Source organism: Anthonomus grandis, chromosome 15 (assembly GCF_022605725.1).
Source record: "Anthonomus grandis grandis chromosome 15, icAntGran1.3, whole genome shotgun sequence".
Lineage (NCBI taxonomy): Eukaryota > Metazoa > Arthropoda > Insecta > Coleoptera > Curculionidae > Anthonomus > Anthonomus grandis.
The window spans coordinates 8,858,672-8,873,273 of NC_065560.1; the positions used below are offsets into that span (position 1 = coordinate 8,858,672).

Consider the following 14,602-nt stretch of genomic DNA (forward strand, 5'->3'; position numbering starts at 1 on the left):
TGATACACAGAGCATCACATCTCTGAAGACACATGGAAGGTTAGCGAATTTTCCGGACTGTGTTCTGCCGAGTATATAAACAGCCGCATTACTGCTGGGCCATCAGTTAACAATTTAGTTTAGTTCAGCTCGTAATATTTAAATAGTGGAAAATAAATACGGTGTAAATCAATATGTCTAGTAGCCGTAAGCGATATTTTTTAGTAATGTGAATGTGTAAAATATCAGTTGAGTATCTTTGTGCATCGAGCATTTTAATTTCGTAACGCAATACTTGAGGAAGGCGATGGCCCGAACGACCCTGTCTAGTGCAAGAAGCACTTGCGGTGAAATGTTGGAAAGTCTGGTAGCTAATTACTAGAATTCCGTCAACCTAAAGATGAAATTGCAATAAATTTCGTCGACCTGGAGGCTCAATTGCTGGAAGGTTCTGCAAAACTGGAAAAAAACTGTGCCACGCTAAGAGAGAATTATGCCAGGTTGGAAGAAATAATTTTTGAGAACAAAAAAGGATGAAATTCAGGAAAAATCCTATTCACTGTAAAAGCGGATTCTCTCATTGTTGGAGTACAGAATCCAGGAAGTTAAAAAAAAATTGCAACATTGGATGTCAACATAAGAAGGAAACAAATCCTAACATTGGCCTTGAAAGGAGATGCTACTGCTATTCTGCAAAGAACGTCCTTGAAAAACAACATGTCTACGACCCCCTAGTGAGATATTTATAAATGCGTTATGATTGAAATTAAAGTTGAAAAATCGGTACTAAAAGAAAGGAAAGTGCTTGCAAGAATTTGAAGCCGATATTGCACGTTTGGTTCAACTGACATACCCAGATGTTCAGAAAAGGATCAAGGAACAATTGGCAGTCCAAGCATTCCTGATTGGTCTCTGCGAAATGAGGCAGGCCTTACTCGGAGCACATTCATCTAAGCTAGTCCCTTGAATGCGAAGCTGCCAAGAATACGAGCAGGGATCAGACTCGTACCCAGCAAATTGTTCCAGGAGAGGACGATTGCGAGGAATCGATTAAGCGGATCATTAGGGAGGTTAATGAAGACGGTAGCTGGCAGAACTGGAAATTGGAGTGCTGCAAATGTGGAAAAAAAGGTCACATCAAAATACGCTGTTCAGAAGGCGCTAGTTCTACTCTCGCCAATGCGGAAAACTAAAGTAAGTCGATGCGAAGAGGCGATCGTCGACCTATATTCAGCAAGCTCCAGTTAAATTAAATACACCTCAGATTTTTTTGCTGCAACACGATAGCAACAGTATTTTCGTCGACGCGTGTGTTGATGGAACCCTCCACACTGAGTTGCTGGATACAGGTGTGACAAAGACAATTGTAAAACCCGACCTAGTAAACTTGGCAGCTAAAATTTGGTAACCAAAATGGCGTCTAGTAACAGGTGCCAGAATAGGCCTAATTTGCTGAGTATCAGACTCTTTAACAATTAAACTTCAACAAAATACCGTCACTGGGTAAGAAACTTCCCCCTTATCAATCAAAAAAGACAGTAAAATCATTTTTAATTAAAAAGGCTTTGTACCACAGTTTCTTGAGCTTAGAGTCTTAGATATTAGAAAAGACTTAAATACAGAACTGTTTGTAGCATTATACAGATTGGATGTCAATAATATCTACTACCAACTATTGTTTTTCATGTAAAATAATGTCAATGTTTAAAACTTCAACCTTCAACAACCCTCAACGTCTGCACTGTTTGAAAAAATTATTCTTGGTAATCGATTTGAAAATTGGTATCAGAAACACGCGAAAAATGGTCAATTTTAATTTCGAAAGTTAAAAACCATTATTAATTTAAGGGTGATAGTGGCCATTGAATTCGGCACTACAGCAAATATTCGATAAATTCAATATTAAACTCTAAGGGAGAGAGCTCTATATTAGGAGTGACACTGCGAGATAAAATCTGAAATGTAGAAGTACCTAAAAGAACAAAAGCTACAAATAGAATTGAAAGAATCACATACTTGGGTTGTAAGAATGTTAGATAACAGCTGGACAACGAGAATAGTAGAATAGCGTCGTAGAGACGAAGATATCCTCTTTAAATCGACTCGATGGATGGACGATTTGAAAAGGATATCTTCAAATTGAAACTAAGATGATGCCCAAGACCGAGCAAAACTGTTTAGAATAAGAAAGGCTTATGTCCATCCGTGGACGAGACGAGTTGCTATATGCTGATGACGGATAAGGAATAAAGGACATAATTAATGCATTCTATCTATAAATCCTCAAATTTCAATACCATTGATTTTAGCTAGCAGTTCTTCTTCAGTAATTCAATAATTTCTAGTATCATAACAAAAAGCAGCCTTGCTATTTTAATTGGTCTTCCGACAATGTATATGCTAATCATTAATTTAATATATTTTATATGTAATATAATTAAAACGACACGCGACAAAAAATTATAGTCATAATTGCATTATTTTTTCTTTTCTTCAGTTTTCTTTTTTCCTTTTTTATCTTTCCTCTTCTTATATTTTCCTAGTCCTTTTCTCACCATCTCGCCTCTCCACCACGCCTGAATTTTGGTGGCAGCTTTATCCTTCTTCTCTTTCTCTTTCCGTAGTTTTTCTTGCTCTTTTTTATATTCTTTATAGGAGTCGATTTGTTCTTGACGCTCGATGTACTAAAATAAATATGCATCACATTTTTTAAAACAATATTTTTATACGCTTACCTTTTTAACCATCTGAGCAGTTTTTTCCTGCTGTTCATCCCTCTGAACTTGTAAATTTTTAATTTTGTTACTTATAGCTTCATGGTCGTGTTCGTATCTTTGCTTCCACTTCTTTAGCTGCTTTTGGTAGTCCTAAAATTAGTTTACATTGGCTAAGCACTACAATATACATATACATTATTATTTACCACATCAATTTCACTAAAAATATTATTTATCTCTAAATGAACTCGATCTTCTTTGGTAAAATCATGATGCTTTTCTTCTATCGCGTCCTGAAGCTGTTTCTCTCTTTTAGTCAAAATGTAGTTGTCCATTTCAATTTTTGAATGGTGCCAGTTTGTAAGGTATCTTTGTTTTATGTCGGATTCTTGTTCAAAGTCCTTAATGAATTAAGCTTGTTATACAATATAATAAAAAATATTAGTTTTAAAGTTACCTCAATCTCATCCTTCAAATTTCCAATTTGCACCATAATCTTATCAATCTTTTTTCTAAATTCTAACTTCTCCCTATAATACATATTTTGCATATTAGCAAACTCCTCCTCTTTTCTTCTTGTATCCTCCAAAATCTCCTCCTCCTCCTTTTGCAGCTTCTCAACAATTTCTGCCAGTTTTGCCAGCTCTTCAAAGGTGCCTTTGTCACTAATTTCATTAAAAGCCTTTTGAACGGTAGACTCGATAAACGCACAGTCTCTACGGAAATCTACAAGATCCACAACATCTTTGGACTGCTGTAAAATATCATCATTTTTTATAGTGTTGCATTGTTCTTCTATTGTTTTGTATTCTACGATAGTTTGGTCATTTAGATCCCAACCATTTATGTGACGTAAAATGGCTAGTTGGTCAAGGAGTTCGCTTAAAACACTTAAAATTATTTTTTGGGGTAGTTTATTGCAGTTTTTTTCACTTAAAGACATTGTTAAAAAATGTGAGGCATCAAACTGATAATTAGGTATTGATTTAACACTTTTATAAAGCCATAGCAGCATTATTAAATCGATACATACTAAAATTTTGGTGAGGAAACCCTTAGAACAACCCAACGAGTTTCGACTTTTTACTTATTTTCGTCACGGGCATGATTTTGCATAAAAAATGTTTTATTGTTGATACTCAAACGTTTTTTGTTTCTATACCACAAAGCAAGTTAAAAACCCAATAACTAGGTCAGAAAAATTGAATTTCACGAGAATGGGAAAGGCAACAAAGCGCATTCCCATTGACTTAACTCCCCCAGATTATCCTTGGATTAAAATAGTCAGATGGAGACATTGTACAAACTGCAGAATTAAAGAACACCCGATATACAAACTCAGCTAATGACTACATATATACCGACACGTACGGGTAGTATGTTTGAAGCCGGATTTGGATCATTACAAATATCCAACGCTACAGATACATCAATAAGAATAATAGCGACACACAACGGTATATCTTTATTTGAAAAATAAAGATATACCGTTATCTTAAATCAATAGCATATTGCAAATAACTTCTCCTTATTTAACATGGTTTTCAAGAAAAAAGATAATGATCAGCTAGAAAATTGGACAATTTTTCCGCAGCCTCTTAAACTGACATTAAGAAAAATATACTAAAAATGCAAATGATAAAGACCAACCACTAACAAAAATAGAAATAAACCTGATAGGGAACTCTAGAAATATTGGGCAAACATATAAAAATATCAGCAGAAATAAGAAAGAGTCCTCCTCCACATATCAAGGGAGAAACGACGCAATAATAACCGCGTTAAGAATAGGATATTGTTTGACCTCTTTACACCTGCACAGACTCACCATAAAAAAAATAATAGATCCAATTCTAGTTGTGGAGAGGTTGGATATATTAAACCGGAACAATTCAGTATTTATATTTTTCGAATGCCACACGATATGTTCATTCTAAGACCTAAAGCTATTTCGCATTGTAACTAATTGGAAAGACTATTTGTTTCTCAGAACTGAATTTTATTTAATCTACAACTGGTGCAAGATTAATAGTCTTCATTTCAATATTGAAAAGTTGAAAAAGATCAATTTCTTTGCTGAGAAACGAAATTAGCTTCGACTATACATTAAACGGTACAATTCTTTGTAGCTGTGATTATATTCGTGATTTGGGTGTCACTATTGACAAGAGGCTTAATTTTTACAATCATTGTAGATATCATCTTAAAATATCTTGGTTTTATAATAAGAACTACATCAGACTCCATTAATATATCAAGTAGAATTTTCTTATAATATTGTTCACATTCTTAGACTTGAATCTGTTCAACAAAAATTTCTAAAATATGCCGGTTATAGAACTGATGAAGTTTACCACGATCAAGGACACGATCAGCACTTATTACTCAGCAGATTCAATGTGCTTTCCCTTCATCAGGACACCAGTTGTGCTGGTTTGCTCTTTCTTTTCAAAATGTAATGGTCATATTAACTGCCTGGAATTGCTAGCAGCTCTACACTTTGTTGTGCCTTACATTACAAATATATATAGAAAAAATTTAGCAAAGAAAGAGCCTTTATACAGAGCATGCTCTTGATTTAACTTTGTCCATTTGAATCTGGATGTCGATCTCTTTAACATGCCTCCTCGTCATTTAAAAAAATTGATGTCAAATAATATTAGGTAGTATTTTTTGTACTTTTTTGCACATATTTTATAATTATCTATTAGTTATGTTTTTATATATAATTATTATTATTATTTTTCATTACATATGCATTGTTATTACTTATATTTTCACATATTGTCTTAGTGATTACGGTTAGATACCTGTTAAACAATAAATATACATGTATTTGAATTTGAATTAAATAGTGGCCCAATTTTACAATACACGGCTATCTATGAAAGCTGGATAAAAATCGATTGCTTAAAAGATATGTATCTTTATTTTGGAAGCAAGAAAAGATTTCAAAAATAAGATATGAAGATATTAAAAATTAAGGATTAAATATACTCCCAAAAAAAAACAATTAAAAAAATCCTGAAAATCACACACAAAATCATGGAATTTCTACTAATGAAAAAATAATTTTTTGAAAGAACCTAACCCAGGTTCTTTCAAAAAGTGGTGCCCAAAATTTATTCGAGGGAGTTGCAGATAATTAAATGATCAGTGCAAAATTGTTTAAGTACTACAATTTATTTCATTCATCACAATATTTATATTAAATATGTATAAATAAAAATTACTTTCAGTAAACTTGCGCTGCTTATAAATTTTTTTTTTATTAGTTTTAAGTTTAAAAATTTTGGAGTTGGCTCTATTACGGCCCTATGCCAAATCTTTAAACGTCGTTTTCTCAGAAGTAAAGGCTTAAATTTAAATTTTTTAATTTTTTTGTCAGATCCACATTGCACGATTAGACATAAGAAATGTAATAGATTTGTTGTCAATCTTGTTTAAAAAAAATTTGCAAAAAAAAAACTATTGCAAGTAAAGCGTTCGCGTTACCATCAAGTAATATCAAAAACCATGTTGTTCTGATTGATTGGATGTTGCCTGAAATCTTAACGAAGTAATTGGCTAAAAAAGTTCTTCTTGGTAATAGGCAGAAATCTTGCGTTTTTGTGCTAGACTTCATAAATATTTTTTAGTACTTGAAAGAAAGAAAGAAAATGTGCTATATTACGTAAGAATAATTTTGTGTACAAGCATCCTACAAGCTAAAAAAAAACAAAACAAAAATCAATTTCAAAAATGGACAAAACAATGAACAAAATTAAACACAAGAGATAAAACTTTCTGAACATACTTGAATTAAAGATAACTAAATAAAACAATCAATTACTAAATAAAGGTAAGCTTGTTGACAAAACCAGAGAAGAAAAAAGGAAAAAAAAAACTTTCCAACATGTCCAAGGTTAAAACCTATCATTAAAAAAGTCATCCAGGTTATAATATGCCTTAGCCAATAAAAGCGTCTTTAATTCTCTTTTAAATTTCTTAACATCCGATATATGTCCAACACATAGAGGAACATGATTGTAAATTTTTTTACTTATGTAAATTAATGAGTTTTTGGTAAGGGAAGACGTAGGAATAGGTAGGGGAACATCATTTACACGACGAGTCAAATGACCAGTGTCAGAGGGTAGTTTGTGAATTTTGTGAATAAGAGCAGCTGTTTCTAAGATAAAGAGTGAACAAAGAGTTAGGATTTTTTCAGAAATGAAGAGGGGTTTGCAAGAATCTCTTAACTTAGCAGAACACAGGTATCTAACTGCTTTTTTTTGAGTAACAAAGACAATGTTAAGTAGCCCCTTATTGGTTAAACCCCAAAAAGGCAAGCCATACCGAATATGAGATTCAATAAGTGAAAAGTACACTGAACGTGCAACCACCCCTCCCAGCTCTTGTTTTGCTATTCTTACTGCAAAACATCCAGAAGATAATTTCCCAGCTAAATGTAAAATATGATTTTCAAACCGAAGGCGACCATCAATGCTAATTCCTAGGAACTTGCAGCACTCTTTATTCTGCAAGAGGGAATTTTCGTCAAACATCAGACCCTGAATATCGCACTTAAACCCCATAATAGACGTCTTTCTTACATTAAACACGAGCCTGTTGGAAGCACACCACCCTGATAAAATCTGAAGGTCTTCAAGGATACAAGTCTTAATATAATCAGAATTTTTATGGCTGAATAGTATGGTGGTATCATCAGCAAACTGAACCACCTTGCCCTGCAGTTTTAATGAACTCAAGTCATCCACATACAGTTAAAATAACAGTGGTCCCAACACTGAACCCTGGGGAACGCCGCATTTTAGGGATCTAGAAGCAGACAAACGCCCAGACACTATAACCTTCTGAGTACGATTTGATAGATAGGACTCAAGCCATCGTAACGCTACGCCCCTAAAACCATATTTATCGAGCTTAGATAACAGTATTCGATGATCCACACAGTCAAATGCTTTGGATAGATCACAAAACACTGCCGCCGATGACTCTCCAGAATTCAAGGATACATAGACGCTCTCCAAAAAGCTAAAAACAGCATCATGAGTCCCTTTACCGGCTTGAAATTCAAACTGATTTGCAGACAAAATGCCATTATGATGTAAAAAGGACAAAATTCTGCTTCTTGCAAGTTTTTCAACTATCTTAGAGAGGGTAGACAAAATAGAAATGGGACGGAAATTACAAGGCTGATCCAAATCTCCACCCTTATGAAGAGGGATAACCACTGCCTCGTTTAAACATGAAGGAAAAATGCCAATATGTAAAGAATTGTTTATGGCAGAAACTAAAGCATTTAAGGCTGAATCAGGCAAAAAGAGTAACAACCTCGAAGATATCCCATCAGCTCTAGATGATTTATGGTTTTTTAGGCGTTTGATTTAATTTTTTATTTCGGTAAGATCGACAGGATGAAAGAAAAATGAATGCTCAACCGACACTTGTTGAAGATAGTGTAAGGGATCAATGTTACTACGAATGCCCTTGAGCAAGATATTAAGTATATCACAATAATAGTCGTTTAAAATGTCAGGTCTTAACTCCGGTTCAGATATGTTTCTATGGCAATGTCTAAAATCATTAATAATCGACCAACACTCTCTTTGCCTATTTGATGACATATTTAAGCGATCCCTATAATAATTAGATTTTGCTGCTTTAATTGTCTTTCTGTACAGACTACGGTATTTCTGATGATATACAAGGATATTTTCATTTGTGGTATATCTGCACAATTTAGTCAAAAAACGGAGGTTTTTAGCTGAAATTCTAAGGCCTCTTGTAACCCATGGTTTTCGTTTCTTAGTTTTAAGCCTCATTTTAGGGAAGCACTGATTGATCTTGTCACACAGAACTCGAAAAAATAAAGTAAGTGGGTCAGAAGCCGTTTCAAGAAGCTGTAGCAGCAGAAAAAGCATTGAAATTTCTCCTGCTGAAAATTCTTATGGCATTTTAGTAAGAATAGCTTTATGGTCGGAAATACCAGATGGGAGTACTGTGCATAAAACGTCATCAAAATTTGTACAGAAATAGTCAATTGTAGTTGCAGATAAAGAAGTTATTCGTGTGGGAGAAGGAACGTGCATTTTCAAGTTGCAAGAACTTAAAATACTTAAAAGAGAAGTACGTGGCAAGGCTTTATCAGTGTAGTTGATATTAAAGTCACCAGCCAACAAAACCTTAGAGTGTAGGGACAACTGGGATAAAAGAGAATCAAGTTTGTCCAGAAACATAGCAATATCTCCTGTAGGTGGCCTATAAACACAAAGAATATATAAATAAAAACCATTACAAAAAGAAAGAGAGAATTCAAGTGAGCGAATCTATTCTTCTTCAGAGTCACGTCTCTTTCACAACACAAATTCTAATATTGATTTAAGAAGTGCCCAGAAATTTACTATTATTAGTGAAGCGCTATCATATACACCAAAAAAAAATTAACGCTCTATTCTTATCGTTACGTTTTTACGCTTTTTCTAAGTCCAATATAAACGTGCTCTTAAATATAATGACAGCCAATTATGTACATCTGTCGTCTGGCATTCTAGCTCAAATTTGAGGTTATGTTATATGTTATATTTTGCAACATTATGTAAACATTATAAGTTTTTTTTACAATTTTCCATTAAATTTAACTTAATTTACCTCAACAAAACGTTAATACCTAAGTGCCAATATGCCCCTTATGGACTTTATATCCTCCCTTACGGAAAACCCTTATTTTGGAGCCGGTTTTGGGTTATTTGGTGTCGGTGCTGGGGCTGCTATATTAAGAAAAGGCTACCAGACCTCTTTAATACTGTTCAGGAGGCATTATATGATTACTTTAGAGGTACCTTGCAGGGATAAATCGTATCATTGGCTTTTGCAATGGATGACATATAAGGGGGCCAAACAGACACAACATTTGAGTGTCGAGACTAGTTTCGAACAAAAGGATAGCGGGCATGTGAAGACGAAATATGATTTTATTCCTAGTATTGGCACTCATTTTTTTAAGTAAGTTCTTTTTCTACTTAATGTTTTAAGTAAAGTTTTGGAGCAGTCTATTAATCCTATTTATCTCATAATGTCTATTGAAGCTGAGAGTTCAATATATTCTAAATAGATGTAACAGGGACCCCAGTTGGTTTTAAGTCAGTCTCTAGCGTTGCATTATTGCTAATGATCAGAAACTGAAGAAACCCTATTATTAGTTCAATTTCTGTATCATTCAGAGTAGATGAGTTTTGGTATTCTGCAACCCTAAAAGAAACCCCAGATGAATGTAAAAAAATAGCACAAATTATTCTAATACATGTAACACACATTAATCTATTAATCATTTATTTATTTCTGGTCACAGTGCCCATTTAAAAGTTTCCTTATACAGTAGTTACAATGAGAAAAGGTAAAAAAAATAAACTTATAAAAGCTAAAACTAGTAAGAGTCAAATTGACATAGAATAAGGAAGCATATTAGGTAAACAATAAAAAGCACATAAATATTAAAAAACTTAACAAGTTGACATGATAAAAAATAAAATAGAAAAAAAAATACATAGGCTAAGTAAGATTATAAATCACAGATTTCATTTTATTTCGTTGACACTATTATTAAAAATATCTACCCTCATTTGATTAGCTGCCACTATCGTACTATTTATTACATTATGCTGACCATAAAGTGTACAATGGGGTTCTAGGTTAAATGTGTTCACTGTTCCAAGTGCTCTGACTGAACCCAAAAATTCTAGTAAATAAGTTTTTGAAACAAAGACCTGTTTTTGATCCTTAACCTTTGGAGATTCAGAATAATTAAGATGCCATCATATACAAGTACATCCATGGAAATATCTAGGTTTTAACCTACATATCTTAATGTTTTAATATCTTAGCATAACTTATGTTGAACTGATTCTAAGGAGTTAATATGTCCTGCATAAAATGGTGACAAGACTCCTAAACTCTACATGTGATCTTACTAAGGAAACATACAGAGTCTTCAGCACCAATAGATTATTAATGTCCTTAGTATTTTTATGAACTCAAACATTTTTAATGCCTTATTAATGCAATAGTGAGTAATATGATCCACAAATAATATTTTGGAGTCAAATACAACACCAAGATCATGCATACTATCCATTGACTCTATAATTGAATAATTAAGATGTAATAACAATAGGGTTTTTTTCTTACAGAATTGGATGAAATTGAATTTTTTGTAATATGTAACTTCAGACAGTTACTCTCACAGCAGCCTTCAAATCTCATCCCGCACCTTTACTATGTCAGTTTCCCTGTGAACTTGAAATATTTTTAAACCATCTGCAGATAGTAGAATTTTACAGTTCAAGACACACAAAACTATAACATTAATCAAAATTATGAAAATTAAGTAAAGGTAAAAAGACACATTTTACTGAAAGTAGAAGATGCCCAAAAAATCTCTGAATTTATTACTAGAACCACCAAGGACTAAAGTGTTCAGTGAGTCATTCTACTACTTTCTGATAGTTTTGCCAATCTTGGAGTATGCATCATTAATTGGTTTCGCGCAGCACAGTGTCTGGGTAGCAATGCTTGAAAGGATTCAAAGGTTTTTAAAGTGGATGTATTTCAGGAAATTTAATAGATATCCCCAGAGATTCTGTAATAAGGATTATTTGTTATTCATTATTATTTGTCAAGCATAGCTATTGATATGTGTAACAAATAAATAAATATATAACAAGTAACTTAAGGTAAGCTGGTTAGTTTCCAGACAGCCTTTATTGTTGAATCATTGAAACTTGAAAAAAAACAGACAGGTAAAAGGGACACAGATGACTGTAAATAAAAAAATATATTAAACATTTTCAACTTTAATATTAATTTTTGGTGGCCATGTATATTGCTACAATTTTGGTGTTTCATTGGTCTTAGGATAAATTTGATTATGCTTTTATATTGCAGTCGTACATTATATAACTTGTTCCATTGGAGAGAGTTTAACAGTTGTGAGAAATAAGAATTGTGACTAAAAGAAATAAAAATTCAAATATATGCAGAATGGATTTGAATTTTTACATTGTACTTTAGTGTAAATTGTCTAGTAGATTTGGTTCTAAAACTAATAGTTAAAAAATATATTGTGAGGACAATATATATTTTTTAAGTATTAAATACTAAAAGGTTTAATGGTCCAAAGTGCCACATTCTGCAGAGTAAAATAAGTATGATACTTTTTCCCAGGAGATCAGAAAAATAGTATACTGTGGTAGATTCCTCTCTACTTTCTATTTAAAACAAAAACGCATAAACATGCATCACTTCTTATTGGTTAATGTGATATAAAAATCTCAATAACTTCAATCACTGCAGCTGAGAGAGTACTCAGAGTAGTAATTTACTAGTAATAAACAAGTAAATTATTTGTCCTTCCTAATTACATTAAAAAATTTAACGCAGATGATGTCAAAGAATGGCATCAAGGACCGTCGAGGGGATTTTTTGCACAAGAACATTTTGTTGTATTAGTGTTGGCCTCAATGTCCTCAGTGGCCTCAATGCCCGCTTTTGCCGAGCGTATAGCGAGGCGGAACGTGCACTGTGTATTTCTATCCCTATTTACCAAATGTAAGTGCCCTGAATTACAGCCAGTGGGCTTTTTGGTGAATGTGTGTGTTTTCGTACAGCGGAGCATCAGGGTCCAATTCAAATCAGTTCATGTTTTTGCAGCCTTCTCTCCATAAAAGCAGGCTAATTAAGGTGGAAAACGGAAAGGAATTGAAAAAAAAAACTCAGTACGTTCATCTTCACCTTCATTTATAAGGTTGGCTTGTCACCTCATGTTCAATTTCATTCATTGAAACTGCGCACGAAGACATTTTATTGCTTGCATTTGATTTGCTTTAGTGTTTTCATTTACCTAATAATGGACATAATAATGGTCTCAGTAATCATCTGTTTCCTTCCAAAATGACCAATAGAATGTTCTTATTAAAAGACAGTAACCATAACCATTTCAGCTGATTCAACTTCTTTAAAAAAGTTCTTTTGCTCTTAACAATCTACTGTCTTTATTGTTATTTTATCTCCTTATCCTTGTTTCATCTACAGTTACTAATCTGCGCCGAAACTCATCTATGTTACGACGCATACGCTTTAAAAGATCCTCAGATAAGACCATGCGGTTGCGTATATTTTTATATATTTCCCATTTCCAATTTACTATGTAACATTAAAATGACCATACTTTTGAACGAGGCCTCGACTATTGCGCGCAATGTTATTCTTCGCTTACTTAACCCCATATCGATCATTTCTGGGGTCTACGTCTACAGCGCATCGCATTTCCTGGTGATCATGAAGAAGGATGCCTACTGAACAGACCATTTGCGATGCTACGAGCGTCATCTCTTAGATTGTCTAAAAACTTATTGTCCTTCCTTCATTTAACTTCATAACGCATCTACATAGAAATCCTTCTAATTAGTTTAAACTACTCTAGATATGGAAGAACTTGGATAAGAGTCGAACGAACCAGAGAACAGCACACCTTGGATCTCCACATGGGCGTCCCATGGGAAACTGTCCAACTCACTGCCTTGGGCAGGGACAAGGGAATTTATTTCAGCATTTTGGAAGAAGGTGAGGTGGTCTACATCACTTGTTGGTTTATATTTCCATTTATCATTCCTTCTGTCAGCCAGGCAGATGGCGCTAAAACAACATGAGGGAAAAACAATCATGTATTCAGCCATGGGCAGTGAATGGAGACAATTTGGGCATCCCAGAAAAAAGCGACCGATATCATCGGTTATTTTGGATACGGGAATTAGTGAGAGAATTTTAAAGGATTGCCAGGAGTTTATTACTAATCCTTCTTGGTATTCTGATAGAGGGATTCCTTATAGAAGAGGTTATTTTTTTTATACTCTCATTAGGCAAGACTTGCTTAAAATATTTTCTTGTAGGTTACCTTCTTTATGGTCCTCCGGGTTGTGGAAAATCGTCATATATAACAGCGCTGGCAGGGGAATTAGGTTTTTCTATTTGCGTCTTAAATCTTTCTGAGCGAGGACTTTCAGATGACAGGTTGAACCACCTTCTCAGTGTGGCTCCTCAGCAGAGCATGGTCCTTCTGGAAGATATCGACGCTGCGTTTGTTTCACGGGAGGAAACCGAAGAACAAAAATCCGCTTTCCAAGGGTTAAATCGTGTAACCTTTAGCGGGCTTCTTAACTGTTTGGATGGTGTGGCAAGTACTGAGGCCAGAATAGTATTTATGACTACAAATTATATTGAAAGGTCTAAAGACTTGTTTTGGCATTTGCGTTCTATTTATTGATAAGTTTTTGTTTAGGTTAGATCCCGCACTTATACGACCGGGTAGGGTGGACTTGAAGGAGTACATAGGGTGGTGTTCCCGTTATCAAATTGAACAAATGTTTTTACGGTTTTACCCTGGAGAGAATGCGCATGCTCAGGCCAAGGTATTCGCCGACTGTGTCACCGAAGAAAAGAAAAATGTCAGTCCCGCTCAGATACAAGGATTCTTTATGTTTCATAAGCATTCTAAGCCTGAGGAGGTTATAAAAGATTTTAAAAACATTTGGAATCTTTAGAATTAAGTATTACTACATAAAGAGGTTTATTGTTTTTTAACTGTTTGTTTTATTTTTTAAGCCCCCGCACCTTGACATTATAATATTTATTTTGTTTGCAACAATAAAAAATAATTTTCAATACGTTTAAAGACTATAAAACATGTATAATTTATCTATACCCCATTTAGCAGTGTTGAAATAAAATAAATGGCAATTGCTATTATGTAGCATCTAGTTTTTTACGTTCAGTTTGGCCTGATTCTTAACTGGTCGTTAAATGGATCCCATCGCCCAATAAACTATTATTTACTGTTACCTATTGAA

General features: G+C 33.9%; 2 protein-coding genes across 2 annotated transcripts in view; one reads left to right on the forward strand and one right to left on the reverse strand.

Annotated features, from left to right (window-relative positions):
- The window catches only part of LOC126745381 (mitochondrial chaperone BCS1), a 479,053-nt gene extending 464,717 nt beyond the window's left edge, over positions 1 to 14,336 (forward strand). The window contains exons 2-6 of the mRNA XM_050453208.1: positions 9,312 to 9,704; positions 13,180 to 13,319; positions 13,378 to 13,590; positions 13,646 to 13,979; positions 14,035 to 14,336. Of these exons, the coding sequence (XP_050309165.1) occupies positions 9,382 to 9,704; positions 13,180 to 13,319; positions 13,378 to 13,590; positions 13,646 to 13,979; positions 14,035 to 14,296 (1,272 nt within the window). The 5' untranslated portion in view covers positions 9,312 to 9,381 and the 3' untranslated portion in view covers positions 14,297 to 14,336. The remainder of the gene's footprint in view (positions 1 to 9,311; positions 9,705 to 13,179; positions 13,320 to 13,377; positions 13,591 to 13,645; positions 13,980 to 14,034) is intronic.
- Positions 2,457 to 3,639, reverse strand: LOC126745309 (dynein regulatory complex protein 9-like). Its single transcript, XM_050453080.1, has 4 exons — positions 3,154 to 3,639; positions 2,903 to 3,097; positions 2,715 to 2,846; positions 2,457 to 2,663 (listed from the first exon to the last, which is right to left on the reverse strand). The coding sequence occupies exons 1-4, from the start codon at positions 3,637 to 3,639 to the stop codon at positions 2,457 to 2,459; spliced, it is 1,020 nt and encodes a 339-aa protein (XP_050309037.1).
- Positions 14,337 to 14,602: the final 266 nt, after the last annotated feature.